Genomic DNA, 21,559 nt, shown 5'->3' with positions numbered 1-21,559 from the left:
CTGGTGTGATTATTCATTTTGAAAGAAACTCAACGCGTTCAGCTCCAGCGTAAACTACAACTCCCACAATGCACGCAGCAGGGCGATGTCACATGGACGTGCGGTGAGCTGAGTTGTAGTTCATAGGTAATGCAAGTGTTTTGCGCTCTCTCATGATCCTGGACCGAACATGACTTCAGCTACAGACCCCTGCTCATTTTCCTCATTTTCCAAGTGCGTTACCAAGCACCTGAATCTCACCTTCCATGTGGATTTTGACAGCCATGTCCTCAAAGCTAAGGTCGCGCTCACGGTGGAGGTTTTAGTGGATAATTTCACGTCTTTGGTACAGTATTTATCTAATTTCTCAATCTGGTTAGCCAGCAAGTTATCGTTAGTAAACTAACGTTAGCTAGCCAAGTTCATTCATTCTTGCTAGCAAATGCCTTTGTGTTGCTAATGAATTTGACGTGGGAAAAAGCCTTGTTTCAGTACACATTGTTTTGGGTGGGTAACGTTATAATTTGTAGAACGTTCCAACAGGGATCTGTTCCAAAAACTAAGTAAAGTATAAGGTTGCCAACAAACAACACATACAACGTAGCATGATCAATTCACCTAGTTAACTAACTGCCGAATAGGCATCAACTCACCACGTAGCTTATTCTTAATGTTTGTCCATATACCAGAGTGAGGACATTAATTCTTCAGAAATAAACTTATTGAAATAGCCCACTCCTTACCCGGGATGTTATTCTGCCGATATACAACTTTATATGCCTTGTTTGTTGGCAACCTTGTTATTTACGAAGTTTTTGTTACGGATTCCTGTCGGAACGTTAAACAAATTATACCCACCCCCTTGTTTCAGTTGTAAACCTTGCTTCGTTCCACCTGTTTCAGTACACTGCCGCAAAGCAATTGGTTGAGCTTATCAGACACACAACGTATCACACACTGCTGCAAGACAAGCTCTGATTTGAATCTCACTCATTGCAAATCTGATCAGTAGTGGGTCACATTCAAGAATGATATGTAGCTAGCCATATGTGCTTTATGACACTGTTCTGCTCAGTGACAGTAAGACTTTGACAGGTCGAGCTGGCATGTGATACCAGGCGCGTTAACTTTAGTTCGGAGTTCAGACTGTGTGTGTCTCACAGCAGGTGTAGAAAATGTAGTCAGCCTCTCAGGGCCAGGTAGAGATAGAATTATGTATTTCAGCTGTTTTACAGTCACAATCTGGGGGAAGTTGGAGGTTGTGGTTCTTGTAGTTGGTGACACTGTTGGTTACCCAAACGTATTGCCCAACTTCCCCTTTCTTTCCTCTCTCTCTCTCCTTCCTACCATCAGACCCTTGACACGAAGGACCTGAAGGTCTCCAAGGTAACAGCCAATGGACAGGCAACAAAGTTCACTCTGGGACCCAAGCACAGGTTCATGGGAACCCCTCTGGAGATCACACTGCCATTTGAGCTCTCCAGGTAACAGTAGGGGAAGGGTCTCAAAGACCCTCCCCATTATTGATTAAGGGGACCTTAAGAATCATATGCTCACTATTACACTGTTGCTATGTGTCTGAAACTCTGCCACTATACTTTTCACAAGCTATCTATATTAGTCTTTGCGGTTACGCCAAAGCTGTGGCCAGAGCGTGCCTGCAGGCTGGGTGTGAGTTGTACCGGAACTAGGTAAAGAGCTGAGAAGTAAACACTGTCTGGTTTTGACACTTTTTGACCTCGTGTGACAGTGGAAAATGCAAATGATACTTAGAATTTAGAGAAGCTACTATTCTAGGTTACCTTATAAGGTAACCTCAGCTTATTGCTGCACACATACAGTGGGGAGAACAAGTATTTGATACACTGCCGATTTTGCAGATTTTCCTACTTACAAAGCATGTAGAGGTCTGTCATTTTTATCATAGGTACACTTCAACTGTGAGAGACGGAATCTAAAACAAAAATCCAGAAAATCACATTGTATGATTTTTAAGTAATTACATTGCATTTTATTGCATGACATAAGTATTTGATCACCTACCAACCAGTAAGAATTCCGGCTCTCACAGACCTGTTAGTTTTTCTTAAGAAGTCCTCCTGTTCTCCACTCATTACCTGTATTAACTGCACCTGTTTGAACTCGTTACCTGTATAAAAGACACCTGTCCACACACTCAATCAAACAGACTCCAACCTCTCCACAATGGCCAAGACCAGAGAGCTGTGTAAGGACATCAGGAGTAAATTGTAGACCTGTACAAGGCTGGGATGGGCTACAGGACAATAGGCAAGCAGCTTGGTGAGAAGGCAACAACTGTTGGCACAATTATTAGAAAATGGAAGAAGTTCAAGATGACGGTCAATCACCCTCGGTCTGGGGCTCCATGCAAGATCTCACCTCGTGGGGCATCAATGATCATGAGGAATGTGAGGGATCAGCCCAGAACTACACGGCAGGACCTGGTCAATGACCTGAAGAGAGCTGGGACCACAGTCTCAAAGAAAACCATTAGTAACACACTACGCCGTCATGAATTAAAATCCTGCAGCGCACGCAAGGTCCCCCTGCTCAAGCCAGCGCATGTCCAGGCCCGTCTGAAGTTTGCCAATGACCATCTGGATGATCCAGAGAGGGAATGGGAGAAGGTCATGTGGTCTGATGAGAACAAAATAGAGCTTTTTGCTCTAAACTCCACTCGCCGTGTTGTGAGGAATAGAAGGATGAGTACAACCCCAAGAACACCATCCAACCGTGAAGCATGGAGGTGGAAACATCATTCTTTGGGGATGCTTTTCTGCAAAGGGGACAGGACGACTGCACCGTATTGAGGGGAGGATGGATGGGGCCATGTATCGCGAGATCTTGACCAACAACCTCCTTCCCTCAGTAAGAGCATTGAAGATGGGTCGTGGCTGGGTCTTCCAGCATGACAACGACCCGAAACACACAGCCAGGGCAACTAAGGAGTGGCTCCGTAAGAAGCATCTCAAGGTCCTGGAGTGGCCTAGCCAGTCTCCAAACCTGAACCCAATAGAAAATCTTTTGAGGGAGCCGAAAGTCCGTATTGCCCAGCGACAGCCCCGAAACCTGAAGGATCTGGAGAAGGTCTGTATGGAGGAGTGGGCCAAAATCCCTGCTGCAGTGTGTGCAAACCTGGTCAAGAACTACAGGAAACGTATGATCTCTGTAATTGCAAACTAAGGTTTCTGTACCAAATATTAAGTTCTGCTTTTCTGATGTATCAAATACTTATGTCATGCAATAAAATGCAAATTAATTACTTAAAAATCATACAATGTGATTTTCTGGATTTTTGTTTTAGATTCCTTCTTCTCCACAGTTGAAGTGTACCTATGATAAAAATTACAGACCTCTACATGCTTTGTAAGTAGGAAAACCTGCAAAATCGTCAGTGTATCAAATACTTGTTCTCCCCACTGTACATTGTTAACTTCTGCCTGCAATTGCATTAATAAAGGTTTGATTGATTTACTTAAAGAAGATATTGTCTGACTGCTGATTTCACCAATAAGCCAATGATTGACAATGAACAAGGAACCTACCCCGACATAACCACCCCCCTCTGTCTCACTCTCACACCTTAGGGTTCTGTTTAGGAAGATGTCATGTTACAGAACATTCAGATAGAAATGAATTGTGTAGAACAGATATGATTGTTTGTCATATAGAGTGGGGAATAGTGTCTTCTCTATTCATTCCATTTCTACCTGTAACTTTCAGAACACTGCACATCACTGATTCCACCCCAGGTAACTCAACCCTCAGAGATTGAACTGATGGATATTCGCTTAGAGGTCAAATTAATTGTGTGTGTGTGTTTGTTTCTCAGGGGTCAGCATGTGATCGTGGAGGTGACTTATGAGACGGCTCCTAGTGCTTCTGCGCTGCAGTGGCTCACTCCTGAACAGACTGCTGGGAAGAAACACCCCTACCTCTTCAGCCAGTGCCAGGTAACACACACACATACACTGTGAGTTTATGGACATGCACAAACATGAAAAGTCCTATTTTTGGGTTGGGCTTGTTCTAATTCAACAAAAGACTGCACCACGAACAGTACTGCTGTGGTAAAAGTAGTTGCAAGTCTGTGGCATCAAAATTGAACATTTTCACATCTGCCGAGTGTAACTGTAGTCACGCACAGAAACCACTTCTGTTTACTAGAAGTTCTTATCATTATTATTATTTTTTGGTTGGGTGCCAGTCTTGCTCAACGGTCATTTGAACTGTAAAGGTAGTTGTAAGACTGTCTCAAAAGACATCACAAGGGAACACTTTCCCAACCCCATCGTCTGCAACATCCGGCCACTGGTGTTGTAATCACGCACAGAAACCTGTTCTGCTCTTTGAAGTTCTTAGCAGAAGATAGATTTAATCATTTGATTGTAACCTGTGCCAGGTGAGGTTGCTTTTGCCCCTGCTTTCTTTCTTTACTATATCCCCCTCCTCTTCTCCTTCTTTTTTTTGTGTGTATCACCTGTGTGTCCAAAGGTGCCGTGTTCAGCTGCAGCACTGTTAAGATGAATGAGAATCTTGATCATTGGCTCCTCTGTCGCTGATATTGATATTAACAGCCCTCTATATTATCGCACACAATATTACTTTGTTTACTTATATTACTTATATTCGTCCCCTCTTGGAGATAAATCCAGATTAGGTGGTTGATGTGCTAATAACCACCTCAAACCCTTCCAGGCCACCCATTGCAGGAGCATGGTACCCTGCCAGGATACTCCCGCTATGAAACACACCTACTATGCCCAGGTGTCTGTCCCCAAGGAGCTGGTGGCTGTGATGAGTGCTGTACGGGACGGAGAGGAGCCTGATCCCCAGGACAGCAGCCGTGTCATCTACCACTTCAGACAACCAGTCAGTATTTCTATTCTCGATCACTGTTTCTATCCATTTCTCCATGCAACCATCCATTGTCATCCATAGCCTAATACAGTAAGTCAGTCTTGCTTTTTGGCTTGACTGTTCAAGGTACAGCGCTGCCAAAGTAGCTGCTGATCAAGCAATAATGAGTTAATTACAGGGAATGTTTAGATGAAACAGCCAGATAACAAAAGGAACGCCTGCAATCTGAATGAAATGCAGTACCAGTCAGAAGTTTGGAGGGTTTTTCTTTATTTTTACTATTTTCTACATTGTAGAATAATAGTGAAGACGTCAAAACTATGAAATAACACATGGAATCATGTAGTAACCAAAAAAGTGCTAAGCAAATGAAGATATATTTTATATTTGAGATTCTTCAAAGTAGCCACATCTTTGCCTTGATGACAGCTTTGCACACTCTTGGCATTATCTCAACCAGCTTCATGAGGTAGTCACCTGGAATGCATTTCAATTAACAGGTGTGTCTTGTTAATTTGTGGAATTTCTTTCCTTTTTAATGCGTTTCAGCCAATCGGTTGTGTTGTAACAAGGTTGGGGTGGTATACAGAAGATAGCCCTATTTGGTAAAAGACCAAGTCCATATTATGGCAAGAACAGCTCAAATAAGCAAAGAGAAATGACAGTCCATCATTACTTTAAGACATGAAGGTCAGTCAATCCGGAAAAGTTCAAGAACTTTGAAGTACAGTCGCGAAAACCATCTAGCACTACGATGAAACCCACTCTCATGAGGACCGCCACAGGAAAGTAAGACCCAGAAATACATCTGCTGCAGAGGATAAGTTCGTTAGAGTTACCAGCCTCAGAAGTAGCAGCCCAAATAAATGCTTCACAGAGTTCAAGTAACAGACACATCTCAACATCAACTGTTCAGAGGAGACCACGTGAATCAGGCCTTCATGGTTGAATTGCAGCAAAGAAACCACTACTAAAGGACACCAATGAGAAGAGAATTGCTTGGGCCAAGAAACACGAGCAATGGACATTAGACCGGTGGAAATCAGTCCTTTGGTCTGATGAGTCCAAATTTGAGATAGTTGTTTCCGGTTGGGTGTGTCTTCGTGAGATGCAGAGTAGGTGAACTGATAATCTCCGCATGTGTGGTTCCCACCGTGAAGCATGGAAGAGGAGGTGTGATGGTGTGGGAGTGCTTTGCTGGTGACACTGTCAGTGATTTATTTAGAATTCAAGGCACACTTAACCAACATGGCTACCACAGCATTCTGCAGCGATATGCCATCCCATCTGGTTTGAGCTTAGTGGGACAATGACCCAAAACACACCTCCAGAGTGTGTAAGGGCTATTTGACCAAGAAGAGTGATGGAGTGCTGCATCAGATGCCCTGGCCTCCACAATCACTGACCTCAACCCAATTGAGATGGTTTGGGATGAGTTGGACTGCAGAGTGAAGGAAAAGCAGCAAACATGTGCTCAACATGTGGGAACTCCTTTATTAAGACCGTTGGAAAACCATTCCTCATGAAGCTGGTTGGGAGAATAACAAGAGTGCCTTGATGATAGCTTTGCACAAAGGGTGGCTACTTTGAAGAATCTCAAATATAAAATATGATTCGATATTTGTTATTTTATAGTTTTGATAACTTCACTATTATTCTAAAATGTAGAAAATAGTAAAAAATAAAGAAAAACCCTTGAATGAGTACAGTAGGTGTGTTCAAACTTTTAACTGGTACTGTACATTTGTCAGTGACTGGAGCAGGTACATGGCTGTGTGTGTCTGACCGCTGTGTTTGATTTATTTCACCATTGTTGACCTTTGACACCTCCCAGGTGCCCATGCCCTCTTACCTCATTGCCATCGTGGTGGGAGCTCTGGAGAGCAGGTACACACACCCACCCATACATATAACTATTGCCCTGTTTTCCTACTCTTTATTGTAAATGAATAAATTATCAGTGAAATATTAGTAATAAATGTTTGTTGTTTACAAGAGAGATTGGGCCCAGGTCTCGTGTTTGGTCAGAGAAGGAGTTTGTGGACAAGGCAGCATATGAGTTCTCAGAGGTGAGTTTAGCAGTATTTACTGTATCTGTGTGGTACATAGGTCATTTGTCTGTCCCACTCATCCTACATCAGCAGAGTTTTTAATATTGAAATGTCAGCCTTGTCAAAAGGTGTGTATTGTTAACTCGAAATGACACAACGACAAGGTTCCAGTTTAACAAAGTTTTACTATACTATATGAACACATTACAAGGTAGCCATTCCACTCCAGGCTAGGTCCATCAACAACAAGACTCGCAGGCGCACTCTTGACTGAGTGATAGCCCCGTAATAACAGAAATATAGGGATATTTAAAACATGAACTTAACATGTATGACCCTCTCAGACAGAGACCATGTTGAAGACAGCTGAGGGCCTTGCGGGGCCGTATGTGTGGGGCCAGTATGACATCCTGGTCCTGCCCCCCTCCTTCCCATATGGAGGCATGGAGAACCCCTGCCTTACCTTTGCCACCCCCACGCTGCTGGTGAGAGACCTTACACACACATCACAATACCAAATCCCCATTGTCTGTGTGTTGTTTTTTGTAATATTCCTTTCATCCTATGTTTATCTTCTAGGCTGGAGACAGATCCTTGTCCAATGTAAGTAAACACAGTTCACATGTGTCCGTGTCTTCTCAAGTATGTGTTGATATCTGTGTACTGGTGTGTTAACCTGTGTCCTCCTGTTTCTCTCTCCAGGTCATAGCCCATGAGATCTCTCACAGCTGGACTGGCAACCTGGTGACCAACAAGACCTGGGAGCACTTCTGGTACGACACAGAGAAAACATTCTATCAATGTTATTTTCTCGCTTGAATGAATGGGAATGATATGTTAATTGGTCAAATTAGCCATAACTGAGTATCAGACAAATGGGATTGAGAGATGGAAAAGGAAGATCGCTTTCCGGAGTTAATGAGTTCATAATTAGTGTCTGTGCCCCTTCCTTCTCCAGGCTGAACGAGGGTCACACGGTGTACCTTGAGAGAATGATTGGCAGGTCTTTGGAGAGTGAACAGTTCAGACAGTTCAAGGCCATAGGCGGCTGGAAGGACCTGCAGGAATCAGTGAGAGAACACACACACATGCATGAGTACACTGTTCACATTGGCAGTTTGAAGTGACTCAAATCCTTTTTATATATATATATATATATATATATATATATATATATAATCTGTTATTTTTCCTGAAGTTTGAACACCCAAAAAGCACATGGAATTGGATATTTCAAGTCACATTTCAAACCACCTTTGGTATGTGGTTTGAAGTCAGTTATACATCTGATTCCTGGCCATGCGACTTGTTTTTAAACGGTCAAATCGGATTAATTTGCTCTCAAGTGGTTTTTATGTGGCATATCTTGTTGCTTGCTAGCTACTCTGACAGTTTGACAAGAACATGTGGTAGCTAAATAGCTTGTTAGTTGTTTACAAACATTAGTGAATGTGCTAGAGAGATAAACAGCCCCCTAGCTAGCTAGTTGACTGCTGTGGCTAGCTAAACAGCTACCTAGCTAGCTAGTTGACTGGTGTGGCTAGCTAAACAGCTAGCTAGTTGACTGCTGTGGCTAACCAAAAAGGCCTTGTTTTGAAAGTTAGGTCATATCATTTGAAGCTTTTAAATGTGTTCTAACACTATGATTTTGGTCATTCAAAGCAACTGGGAAACATCCATGGCAGGCTTTGTCACCTTAGCTTGCTACATAACTTCTGAGTTGATAGGAAGCGCGAGCACCACCACCAATCAGCCTACACCACTGTGCGCACACCCTTCGTTACTATGACAACTAGCGTAACCATGTCAGCTAATGACTGCTGTCTGAACACACACAAATCAAATTTGGTCACTTGTAACTTCCTGTTTGGACAGTCAGTATTCCAAAAATGATTTGGAGAAACAAAACTGATTTGAGCATTGAGGCCTGCAGTGTGAACAAGGCTTAAGTAATGTGTCCGACTTCACTGAAGTCACTTAGCTGTTCATTCATACCTGTGTGTGTTTTGCGTTTGTTTGTGTGCGGGTGCAACTGTGTATGCCCGACCTTATCTGATCTGTTACCTCTGTCTCCCAGGTGAACACGTTTGGGGCCAACAACCCTCTGACCAACCTGGTTCCCAACCTGAATGAGGTGGACCTTGACGAAGCCTTCTCCTCTGTCCCCTACGAGAAGGGTTTCGCTCTTCTCTACCACTTGGAGGAGCTCATGGGAGGACCTGGTGAGAGATAGAGAGACACACACACACATACACACACACAGTTGCATTTCATTCAGTAAATTTTTGTAATTGAAGTCACTTGCTTCGTGTTAATTGGCTGTGTCTCTTACAGAGGTGTTTATGGGTTTTGTGAAGTCGTACATCCAGATGTTTGCTTACAGCAGCGTCACTACTGAGGAGTGGAAGAAGTACCTCTTCACCTACTTTAAGAACAAGGTACAGTAACCACCACTCTCCACCTAACCAAGCTGCTATCAAAGCCCCTTGCTGTGGCTCTTGAACGTTTCTCTGTTTCACCTTTACTGCTCCCTGTCCGATCTCAGGTGGACATCCTGAATAAGGTGGACTGGAACGCCTGGATGCACACCCCTGGGATGCCCCCCGTCAAACCACAGTGGGTTTACCTTACCATTTCACTTGAGAATCACTCATCTGGCTGGCTGTTACACCTTTGAGCCCCACTTCTGTTATTTTGCGGGTCTGTTTTTAGTTGTGTCACTGTTTACCTGTCCACTCAATCGGAGGTGTGTGTTAAATCGATGCCACCCTCCCCCCCAGATATGACAGCACCATGGCAGACGCCTGCATCGCGCTGTGTAAGAGATGGGTGAAGGTGAGGGTACATTCTCCACATTGGTAATGTGTATGTTCTAGAACCTCAGGATGATAGAACATAGCATTTTTACAAGTATTACTGTGTTGTTAATTTCTCTCCCTCTCTAGACCAAAGAGGGGGATCTGGGGAATTTCATTGAGGTGGATGTGAAGACTCTCTCCACCCACCAGCTCATAGAGTTCCTGTCTCTGCTCCTGCAAGAGGTAGACACACCTCACTGTCACTCACCCGGTCCTCATAGCAACCTTCCATAAGCCATGTGATCGCTCTATTCGAATCCAAAGCGGACCAATGACCGTATCTTCTCCACCTAGGAGCCCCTCCCCCTCAGCCATGTGAAGAGGATGCAGGAAGTGTACCAACTCAACGCCTTCAACAACGCAGAGATCCGCTTCAGGCGAGTTCCTGTTCTGGGGTCCCATCATGCAGGATGTGTCTGTGTGTCATTGTCTCTCACTGTTGGCTCCCTTCTTCCAGGTGGCTGCGGCTGTGTGTCAAGTCCAAGTGGGAGGATGCCGTTCCCATGGCACTGAAGATGGCGACAGAGCAGGGGAGGATGAAGTTCACACGGCCACTATTCAAGTAACCAACGGCGCCGCTATCTGAGAGACAATCTCTGTTATTAGATGCCATGCGTTGTGCTTTCTGGATCAAATTATTTCTAGGCAGCATCTTGTTAAAAACATGAGTCCTATTCTCTTATTTAGAGACCCTTTGTGTGTGTGTTCTACCTAATCCCTCTCTTTCTCCCTCCCTTCTTTTAGAGAAGTGTATAACTTTGATAAGTATCATGAGGAGGCGGTGCGTGTGTTCATAGCCCACCGGGCAGCCATGCACCCGGTAACGGCCAATCTGGTGGCCAAGGACCTGAAGGTGGACGCCGACAAGAGCACCTGATTCTAATTGGAATCCCACCAGAAGCACTCCAAGACTGGCATTATTACCGGGGGGACACCCCACCCCGTTGCCGAAAACGACCAGAGAAAGCTAGAGCGAAGCTTCCAGCCGCACCCCCACTTTTTATAACGGTCTCTACTTTGCTTGGCAGCTATTCAGAATTGGCTTGTTTCTGTTTGTTTTACATTAAGGTTTGTGATATGTCGAGCATATTCTGGACAATTCTGAATTTTTAAATTTTAATTCAATTTGAATTGGCCACACCCCACAGGAAGCAGAACTGGAATTGAAGTTAGTCAAATTTAATTTAAACCAATTAAACTAAGACATGAAAGTCTATTAATTTGACAAATCTTTTATAAAAAGCATATGCCACTTATTAATGCAAAGAATACACATACCATTTCAAATATTATGGCTCTATTCAATCAGATCTGCTTTAGCAGACATCAGCATAGCTTTTGTTTTGACAACGGAGGTGGAATTGTTAGATCTGTCAACTCTACAAGTGACTCCTGGCATTATATCCTAAAGCAGACATTGTCATTGGCTGCACGGCATTGCATTAACAGAAATCCCATGGAGCCTTGTTTACAAGTTGAACACTGGATTGTGAAATGTAATCTACACCTCGATTAGGATGATAAATCCTCATTATTTTGTTGAATGATTTTTCAATTTGAGCATAATTATTTCTATATAGCCTACACTTTCTTGTTCGGAATTTCTAATGCAAGTAATACTATCACAGGTTAACACTTGATCTGATTGAATATACGCTTTAGTTTGATTATAACTCAAACCAGTATTTTTCTCTGTCATTATATGTTAGCTTATTCCCTTTCATACAATTGTTTGATCTAATAACTTCTGGGAAATGTATTTGGATATTTAAAAACATGAAGGGAATTATTATAGACAACCCACAACATGATCTTAGAGTATTTCAGACCACTGTAATTATTTAAAATTGTTTTAAGAGAATGAGTTAAAAAAAAAATGAAATGTTTCCTTATGGTATTGGTAACCATACATGACCATACAAACATTTCTTTCGTAATTTGTAGAATTTGCAACTCAATTCAGAATTGACTTCCACCCAGACATCGAGGTATTCATCTCAGAGCAGAAAAGTTATAAATATATTTTTTTTTTATTAAATTTTTTGGGAAACTCATTTTAGAACGGTTAAATCTTGTCCAGAATGCAAATACAGAACCTGTGTGAAATATTTGCAATTCATGCTTTCTTTGACGCCATTAAACACCATTATCAGAGATTATTGAATGTCTCGTGTTTTTTCCTGTTTCTTCATGATCAGTTGACAGTATTAGGCAGTCTCACGTCCCAGCATTTGCCCTCTAGCAGTAATTCTGAGAAGTGACGAAAGAATCTGAGAGATGGTTACCAATCAACACTGGACTACAGACTTCCATCCCATTCTGTTGCTTCAGACAGAGAGAAGGGCTGGTAGGTAGATGTGCTGGTTCTGGTATATGTGCTTTGTAGGATATAGGGCACCCAGATTGAGGCCAGGATTCAATCTGATTGCCGGTTATAGGCATATAACTCGAGATTGAGCCGGCATGCAGCATTTACTGTGAGTGGGATCTCTGGGAACACGGGAACATTGCTTTTAAAAGCTGCAATGCCTATAGCATGTGATCGGATTGAATCCCTGCCTGAGTGTCGCTCTGGGGTTGCAATTACGGGGTTGTGGGTTCAAATCTCAACTCTGTGTTTTGAACGTTGTCTCGGAAATCCAAGACCTAAGGCAACGGCACTAGTATGCTGGACTATTTTGAATGCATTTTCACAGTATGTTAAATATACATATATGAAGAGACGAGCTGTGAACGAGCTGGTGCCTCAGGTGTAAGGAGTTTGCTCTCCAATGACAGGTCATGGGTTCAAGACCTGTGCGCACCACTGGAATGCTTTAATTCTGAACAAGGGGATACTACTCAGTCAATGAGCAGCGGTTATTGAGAAAGCGGTTCAATATAGACTTCTCTATATTTTAAAACGAAGGGCCCTATTCAATCTGTATCGCTGACGTGTTACAGATTGCGCAATATACTCTACATTCTAAAGTCATTTCCGATTAAGGCCAACATATGCAGCTTTAAATGCAGTCTCTGCCAACGCGGGAACATTGCCTTTAAATTACAATTGGGCTTTAGCGCTGAACTACCGCGATAAGCATTGATCTCGATTTTAAAAAAGAGACCACTTTTTCCAGACGTTTTTCTCCATTGCTGCTGTCCACCCTTTCGAACCCAAGGAATTTACCCCTCCGCCTCCACCTATTCCTCCCATCCAATCAGCCATCATTGTGTGGCAACCACTCCCTCAGGTAGCCTTGACTCACTGACCAGTGAAGTCCTCAATATCCAACCATGCTCCAGAACAGGCACCTGGGTTCATGCCTACAACCCTGTGCTTTGGGGGCCAGAGCCACAGACTTTACACTTCCCTCTGTATTTTTTACATTGCGAATGGAAGAAATCCACACAAAACAGGCATTTTGAACCTACAACTCGTTGGCTACAAGGCAGGGATTTAACCCCAGAGTCACATTCTCAACCCTGGAATAGTTATTTCCATATATTTGACAGTAGCAGAAAGGAAAGCACAGGTAATGAGACTTAAACCCACAACCTCTTGGCTTMATGGCAAATATTTAACCCCAGAGCCACATTCTCAACCCTGGAATAGTTATTTCCATATATTTGACAGTAGCAGAAAGGAAAGCACAGGTAATGAGACTTAAACCCACAACCTCTTGGCTTCATGGCAAATATTTAACCCCAGAGCCACAAACTCCTTCAGATACTATATTGCCACCCCTTTATACAAGTGGCAGGTTTAGAAAGTAGTGAACAAATTGAGAGTAATCTCAGCAGCCATTTTTGACTGCACACAATATCCACACCTGTGCAGGAGGCAGACTGCATAAAAATTAAAAAAATCCCTACCTAGCTCACAGGAATCCCCACCCCCAGGTCTCCCTCCCTTCCGCTCCCCTACAGGAGTCCCCCTTATCATCTTAAAATGTTCAAACATGACATGATGTCAGAATGTCTTTATTATCCAATGTATGAAGTAAAACATAATTAGTGTAATTTTTTAAAAAAAGTTTAAAAAATTGTATGGTTTCTTTTTACATAATATACATTTCTCTAAATTGTTAATGAATAACAATACAAATCATTCAAACATGCCATATATCGCCGTAACAACAGCCTGGGTGAGTATAGTGCGCATAGAACATCGAGCCATCTCAAAGGCCCATCAGTCAGTGGGTCAGGGGTGTAGCAGGACGGGTGTAGCAGTGGGGATTGGGGAAACATATCCAATCCTAAAAATGAATCATCCAGACACAGTCCCGCCTTGATCCTGGTCATAACGTTGTATCAGAGGCGAAGTGACCTCACAACCATGACCCTGATCGCAGCTTTAGAGAGGAAGTGACGTGAGTGTCTGTTGCTTAGGCCCCGTTGTGCAGGCCCAGGCTCCGGGATAGAGCTCAGGCCCAGTTGTGCAGGCCCAGGCCCCGGGACAGCATGATGGCCTCCAGGTCTCTGTCCTCCTGGCTCTCCTGCAGCCGCTGCTCCTCCAGCAGAGACACCAGAGCATCTCTCTGCTCCACCACCTCCAACATCTCCCCCAGGATTAGCTTCTCCTCAGCCAGCTCTGCCTCGCCCTTCAGGTGGTCTGAAAGAGAGGGAGTGAGAGAAGGATGAAAACAGAGAATATATTAAGAGCGTTATGGTACAGTATGACGTGTGTGTGTTTGCATGTGTGTGAGTGGACTTACCATCCACGGCCATCCTCTCTCTGAGCTCCTGTTGAAGACGGCTCTGTCTGTCCTCCAACTCCAGCTCCCGAGCACTGATGGAGAGACAGTTGCCATGGAGACCATGCCAGTCCACAGAGACACTGATTGACTCAGATAATTGCATACTGCACCGAGGCATACTACATACTGCCATTCCGTCATAAGTGCTCATACTAATCATACATTTGGGCAGCACAAAGCCCAGTGGTGACTGGGGAAGATGAGGGGTGGGGGTGTGTGTCTATTTGTCAATAACAGCTGGTGTGCGATGTCTAATATTAAAGAAGTCTCGCGGTATTGCTCGCCTGAGGTAGAGTACCTTATGATAAGCTGTAGACAACACTATCTACCAAGAGAGTTCTCATCTATATTATTCGTAGGAGTCTATTTAACCACCACAAACCGATGCTGGCACTAAGACCGCACTCAACCAACTCTATAAGGCCATAAGCAAACAAGAAAATGCTCATCCAGAAGTGGCGCTCCTTGTGGCCGGGAACTTTAATGCAGGCAAACTTAAATCCATTTGACCTAATTTCTAGCAGCATGTCACATGTGCAACCAGAGGGAAAAATACAATTAAAAAAACTCTAGACCACCTTTACTCCACACACAGAAATGCATACAAAGCTCTCCCCCGCCCTCCATTTGGCAAATCTGACCATAATTATATCCTCCTGTTTCCTGCTTAGAAGCTAAAACTAAAGCAGGAAGTACCAGTGATTCGCTCAATATGGAAGTGGTCAGATGACACGGATGCTAAGCTACGGGACTGTTTTGCTAGCACAGACTGGAATATGTTCCCGGGATTCATCCAATGGTAATGAGGAGTATAGCACCTCAGTCATCGGCTTCATCAATAAGTGCATCGACGAAATCATCCCCATGGTAACCGTACGTACATATTCCAACCAGAAGCCATGGATTACAGACCATCATTAAGTTTGCTGACGACACAACGATGAGCCGGCCTATAGGGAGGAGGTCATAGACCTGGCAGTGTGGTGCCAGGACAACAACCTCTCCCTCAATGTGAGCAAGACAAAGGAGCTGATCGTGGACTACAGGAAAAGGCGGGCCGAACAGGCCCCCATTAACATCAAGTGGGTTGAGTTTCACGTTCTTTGGTGTCCACATCACCAACGAACTATCACGGTCCAAACACACCAAGACAGTTGTGAAGAGGGCACGACAACATTTTTCCCCCTCAGGAGACTGAAAAGATTTGACATGTGTCCCGAGATCCTGAAAAAGTTCTACAGCTGCACCATCGAGAGCATCCTGACCCAGTTGCATCAGGATGGCAACTGCTTGGCATCTGACCATAAGGCGCGACAGAGGGTAGTGCGTACGGCCCAGTACATCACTGGGACCAAGTTTCCTGCCATCCAGGACCTATATACTAGGCGGTGTCAGAGGAAAGCCCCAAAAATTGTCAGACTCCAGTCACCCAAGTTATAGACTTTTATCTGCTACCGCACGGCAAGCGGTACCAGAGCGCCAAGTCTAGGACCAAAAGGTTCCTTAACAGCTTCTACCTCCAAGCCATAAGACTGCTGAACAATTAATGAAAGGGCCACCGGACTATTTACATTGACACCCCCCCCCCATTTGTTTTGTACACTGCTGCTACTCGCTGTTTATTATCTATGCATAGTCACTTCTCCCCTACCTACATGTACAAATTACCTCAACTAACCTGTACCCCCGCACATATACCCGGTACCCCCTGTATATAGATTCATTATTGTTCTTTTATTGTGATAATGTTTACTTTTGTTTATTTGGTAAATACTTTCTTGAACTGCACTGTTGGTTAAGGGCTTGTAAGTAAGCATTTCACGGTAAGGTCTACACTCGTTGTATTCGGCGCATGTGACACAAAGTTTGATTTGACATAGGGGGTCAAATGTCAGATAGATACTCACAATATCATGAGTTCTGACTCATAGCGCATCAGACAGTTCTTCTGCTGGACCAGCTTGAACCACTGCTGCATCAGAGCTGGGTCATCCTGCCTGCCCATGACTAAAGGAGAGAGAGGAAAATGGAAAGAGAGGGAGGGGTGTAAGGAAGCAGGGCTTAGATTGGAGGGTAATGAATAGTATGAGGGAATACAGCATAGTATGTGAGATACATACCGCCAAGGTGTAAGTCCAGCTCTTCACTGTCATTCGACTCTCCCCAGTAGTCTATAATGAGAACATACAAGGGAGTTGACCACGTGACCACACGTACACTGATCATTTGCTTAGTCAAACTAACTAAGAATAATATAGGTAAAACAAACCATGATGTCAAACAAGCGTGTAAAAAGTGTGTGTGTGTGTGTGTGTTTACCTGCTTCCCCTCTCAAGGCCTTCTCAACAGCCACACCCCTCTCCTCCAGCTGCCTCTGCTTCTCCTCCACCTGCTCCAACTGCCTTTGGATCATCTGACAGGGCACATTTTATACACTCAAGCCCTGTTTATACCTGATTCGAACACGCATTATTTGTCTTGATCTTGTCCACATTCTGATTGGCCCACATTTTCAGACAGGTGTAGACGATTAAAATACACATTTGATCTGATTGTGAGCAGATCTTCCTGATCACCTCAGGAGGTAGTCAGGCACGCATCGGCTGTGTTTACACATGCAGCCCAATTCTGATATTTTTCCTTTAATTGGTATTTTGACCAATCAGATCAGCTCTTTAGCCAATAATTGAACAAAAGATCAGACTGGGTCTGCCTATGTATATGCAGCCAATGTGTCTGGATATCTTACAAGTGTAGACAAACGCGGACAGTGAATCCATTTAAATAACTTTTATCCCGCATTCTAAAATCATTGACAGGTGGCACCATTGACTTATGGCATCAATATGTGTCTTATAAAATGCATGAGCTGGCGCACACCCAGAGAAAATGGTTTAGTGTAGAGGTGCTGACAAACAGTGAATAAACTGTAAGCTATAAAAACTAAGAGAGTCACAAGCTCAATGCACAATCTCCCAGTTATTTTTTAGGTAAACCAATTATTACTGGGAGTTTATACTCTCTTTGTTTTTAATCAATATGTGTCTTAAAATAAATAAATAAAGAATAGCTGTCAAATAATTTGCATACAGGGAGGGACCAGGAAATCTGGTCAGAACGCAGACACAGTGGACGGATGGATATAAGATATTTGAATACCACGACTAGACATTTTTCTGAAAATGTGGGCACAATCAGATCAAGACAAAAGATGCATGCTAGCGCCACCTACAATACCAATGAGGCTTTACACAAATCATACGCACTCAAACAAATGATACACACACTCACACAGACATTATAAACCTGCATCTTACCTGGGCTCTGTGCAGTCTCTTGAGTTGCTCTTGTTTGGCCTGTTTACGTGCTGCCCTCTGCACTCTGCGTGTTAACCTGGCATCTAGCTGCTCCTCCTCTGGGTCTCTGTCTCTGTGGAACATGGCCTCTGACACATCCAGGCTGGACGGGTCCTTCAGGTCCTTCATGTGCACCAGTACCCCCACAACTTCCGTAGGGCACGATGACTTCCGCTGTGTATCCATATGGGGGGAACTGTCCCTCTCCCTCTCCTTCCCCACGTGCCTCTGTAGGAGAGCGAGAGAGAATCAGACGGCTACACACAGACACACACACATAGCATGCGTGCACACAGACACACACACACCATTAAGATTCGACCACAGCAACAAATAACATACACACTACACACTACTGAGTATACACACTACTGAGGGTTAGGGACGATAAGGACGCAGCACAGAGCACAGAAAGGCTTGATGCAACCAATGAGAATTGTCACACTACCTTAATGGCATACGCCCTCTTAAAGGCCAGGGCATGAGGTACATATGCAGACTTGGAAAGACGAAGACCAAAAAACAATCAAAATCGGGCCCACACTATGTCTAGTTCAGACAAAACGTACTCTAAATCGGAACTTACAAACTATTTACTACAGCTATAAACAACCCATCTACAAAATGGGAGACACGTAACCATCTACACAATGGGAGAAACGCAACCATCTACACAATGGGAGAAACGCAACCATCTACACAATGGGAGAAACGCTACCATCTACACAATGGGAGAAACGCAACCATCTACACAATGGGAGAAACACTACCATCTACACAATGGGAGAAACGCAACCATCTACACAATGGGAGAAACGCAACCATCTACACAATGGGAGAAACGTAACCATCTACACAATGGGAGAAACGTAACCATCTACACAATGGGAGAAACGTTACCATCTACACAATGGGAGAAACGTTACCATCTACACAATAGGAGAAACGTAACCATCTCTCAGTAACTCTGCTGTAACGATCTCTAACTGGACTAGGACACAGCAGCCACAAAGTAGCATACCTCCCCTTCCTCATTCTCCTCTTCCTCCTCCTCCTCAATGGTTTCCTTCTGAAGGTCTGACGTTAGGTCAAACAGATCCAGACGAAGCTAAAAACATTAATCCATTAAAACGTTTACCTGAGCCTCTGAAGACAGGAGATATGGTAACCAACAAAGACCAGATATCCCCTAACACATATGACATCAGCCTCTTATAGTGTGAATGCATTTCCTCCAAACAATCACTGTAAAGACTGCTGGCATATGTAACGGATGTGAAATGGCTAGCTAGTTAGCGGGTACGCGCTAATAGCGTTTCAATCAGTTACGTCACTTGCTCTGAAACCTAGAAGTAGTTTTTCCCTTGCTCTGCAAGGGCCGCGGCCTTTGTGGAGCGATGGGTAACGATGCTTCGTGGGCGACCGTTGTTGATGTGTGCAGAGGGTCCCTGGTTCGCGCCCGAGGTCGGGGCGAGGGGACGTACTAAGTTATACTGTTCATTGATGCTGTTGACCCGGATCACTGGTTGCTGCGGAAAAAGGAGGAGGTTGAAAGGGGGAGTGGTAACGGATGTGAAATGGCTAGCTAGTTAGCGGGTACGCGCTAATAGCGTTTCAATCAGTTACGTCACTTGCTCTGAAACCTAGAAGTAGTGTTTCCCCTTGCTCTGCAAGGGCCGCGGCTTTGTGGAGCGATGGGTAACGACGCTTCGTGGGTGTCAGTTGTTGATGTGTGCAGAGGGTCGGGGCGAGGGGACGGTCTAAAGTTATACTGTTACACATACACAGAGCTGTAGAGCTGAACATAGGTCTGTAGTGACATCGCTGACTCTCACAGTCAGAGCTGTAGTGTAATGTCAGCCTGCTGCTCTAAGATCAGTGGTAGTGTTAGTAGTGATGTCCTTACGTTGGCCTTGGGGTTCATGGAGCATCTTCCATCACAACAGAGCAGGTGAGTCTGACTCCTCCGGCTCCGACCAGCTCTGGCGCTCCCTGAACTTCACACCTGCACAAACACAGAGGTTCACCATAGGATCACTATACAGATCACCAGAGTGTGTGTGTATTACCTCTTCTCTCCGCAGAAGTTTTCCTCCTGCCCTGCTCTTTGGGGGCTGGGGCTGTTGTCATAATGGGAAGGGAAGTCCTGCCCTTTTCTTCCGGTCCTATAGCCAGAGAAGACAGCTCTCCACAGGCCCAGGGGTCCACCTTCTCCTATGCCCGCTTCCGACACACTCTGGCTGGGGGGCTGGTTGTCCCTGCGGCACTTACGTGAAGGGAAGAGGGAGCCTCCCTGGAGTTGTGTGAGGAGGAGGGAGGCAGGCTCTCTGCGAGTCTGCGGGGTCTAGACCACCTCTGCTCTTCCCTGGGAGAGGCTCCTTCCCAGGGGGATTTTCGTGTCCTCCCAGCCCACTCCATGGCTGCTCTCTCTATCCTCCTCCTCCTCTCCATCTCCCTCTTCTCCCGATCTCTCTCTCGTCTCTGGGCACTGCCTTAAGGGGCTTCAGGGGGGACAAGGGGGGGTTGATGTCCTCTAAGGGGTCTATTACTWCACCCTTACACAGCTGCTCCCCAAGAGACCCCGCCCCAACAGACCCCCCCGCAACAGATCCCCTTCCCCCATCCATGTCCCACGGTTTCAGCTTCTTGCCCCTGACCCCCCGCACAACAGCCGACACCATGATAGGTGCGGGGGCAAATCGAGGGGCAGAGCGAGAGGCGGGGCTTTGCAGTGACTCCGCCTCCACAGCAGGGTGGGGCAGGCTATCCCAGCATGCCCTGTGCTGGGCGGGGGGAGGGATGCAGGGAGGGGTGAGAGGGTCCGAGGTAGAGGTGGTGGAGCTCCCGCCCACACCGATCCCGGAACTACTGCTGGGGTCACGCACCCTCTCCCTCTCCTTCCCCCCTCTCTCCCTCTCCTCTCGCTCTTTTCTCTCCTTCATCTCTTTCTTCTCCCCATCCTCCTCTCCCTCGTCTGGACCCGGGGAGCAGCCAGAGGTGGTGGAGGAGTTGGGGGAGGAGTAGGTAAAGACAGAGGAGTCTGGAATTGAGACTGAGGACGTGGGTGTGGGTGCATGCGACGTTAAGGGTGTGAACAGTGTTGAGGCAGTGGCTGGAGTGGAGAAGGTGATATTGGGTACACTGGTGGGGCTGTATGGACCGTGTGTGTCGGGTGTTGTCGAGTCAGGCAGTTGTATGTCAGGCGTGTGTGTGTCTGGAGAGTGTGTGTCAGGCGTGTGTGTGTCAGGTGTGTGTGTGTCTGGAGAGTGTGTGTCTGGAGAGTGTGTGCTCTGCTGCCACTCGTCCAACGAGGCTACCTCCTCAGCGGTGAGGGGAGATGCTCCTTCCCCTGAGAGAGAGAGCGAGAGAGCGAGAGCGAGAGCGAGAGCGAGAGAGAGAGAGAGAGAGAGAGAGAGAGAGAGAGAGAAAGGGAGGGGGGAAAAGAGAGGGATGAGTAGAGAGAGTTGTAGGCGGAGTAAGGGAGAGGGAGAGAGAGAGGGGGAGGGGAAGTAAAGAGAAAGTCAGAATCCCTACAGAGAAAACGAGATAGCAACCTCCTGTGTCGTACAGAAAATATTGCTTGTGAGCCACAGTTGGCATTGAGCGAGAGTAGGTATTCGTTTTTTTTTGTCATTGTTTAGCAACACTGTAGACTTGATGAGGCAAAGGATAGTAGTAATAAGGTTTGGGCAACC

At 45.2% G+C, this 21,559-nt stretch overlaps 1 protein-coding gene and 1 pseudogene across 1 annotated transcript; one reads left to right on the top strand and one right to left on the bottom strand.

The window, feature by feature from the left end:
* Nucleotides 1-123: 123 nt before the first annotated feature.
* On the top strand, nucleotides 124-11,928 carry lta4h (leukotriene A4 hydrolase). Its single transcript, XM_023968793.3, has 18 exons — nucleotides 124-325; nucleotides 1,333-1,463; nucleotides 3,833-3,953; nucleotides 4,699-4,872; nucleotides 6,695-6,747; nucleotides 6,857-6,929; nucleotides 7,256-7,396; nucleotides 7,491-7,514; nucleotides 7,614-7,684; nucleotides 7,870-7,981; nucleotides 8,989-9,133; nucleotides 9,246-9,349; nucleotides 9,457-9,527; nucleotides 9,692-9,746; nucleotides 9,857-9,952; nucleotides 10,064-10,146; nucleotides 10,227-10,331; nucleotides 10,514-11,928. Exons 1-18 carry the CDS (start codon nucleotides 170-172, stop codon nucleotides 10,644-10,646), a joined length of 1,848 nt encoding a protein of 615 aa, XP_023824561.1. The 5' UTR covers nucleotides 124-169; the 3' UTR covers nucleotides 10,647-11,928.
* Nucleotides 11,929-13,733: 1,805 nt separating this feature from the next.
* LOC111956125 (protein-methionine sulfoxide oxidase mical3b-like) overlaps nucleotides 13,734-21,559 on the bottom strand; it is a 29,797-nt pseudogene continuing 21,971 nt past the window's right edge.

Source organism: Salvelinus sp. IW2-2015, linkage group LG3, assembly GCF_002910315.2.
Source record: "Salvelinus sp. IW2-2015 linkage group LG3, ASM291031v2, whole genome shotgun sequence".
NCBI classification, from domain to species: Eukaryota; Metazoa; Chordata; class Actinopteri; order Salmoniformes; family Salmonidae; genus Salvelinus; species Salvelinus sp. IW2-2015.
The sequence above is the reverse complement of the archived record's forward strand: the minus strand, read 5'-3'. Positions and strand labels throughout refer to the sequence as shown.

Excerpts from the sequence above, each read along its gene's own strand:
- lta4h (XM_023968793.3), top strand. The coding sequence starts at position 170 with ATGACTTCAGCTACAGACCCCTGCTCATTTTCCTCATTTTCCAAGTGC. Across the intron at positions 326-1,332 it reads TGGATAATTTCACGTCTTTG|ACCCTTGACACGAAGGACCT; the intron begins GTACAGTATTTA and ends TCCTACCATCAG. Across the intron at positions 9,953-10,063 it reads TGTCTCTGCTCCTGCAAGAG|GAGCCCCTCCCCCTCAGCCA; the intron begins GTAGACACACCT and ends TTCTCCACCTAG.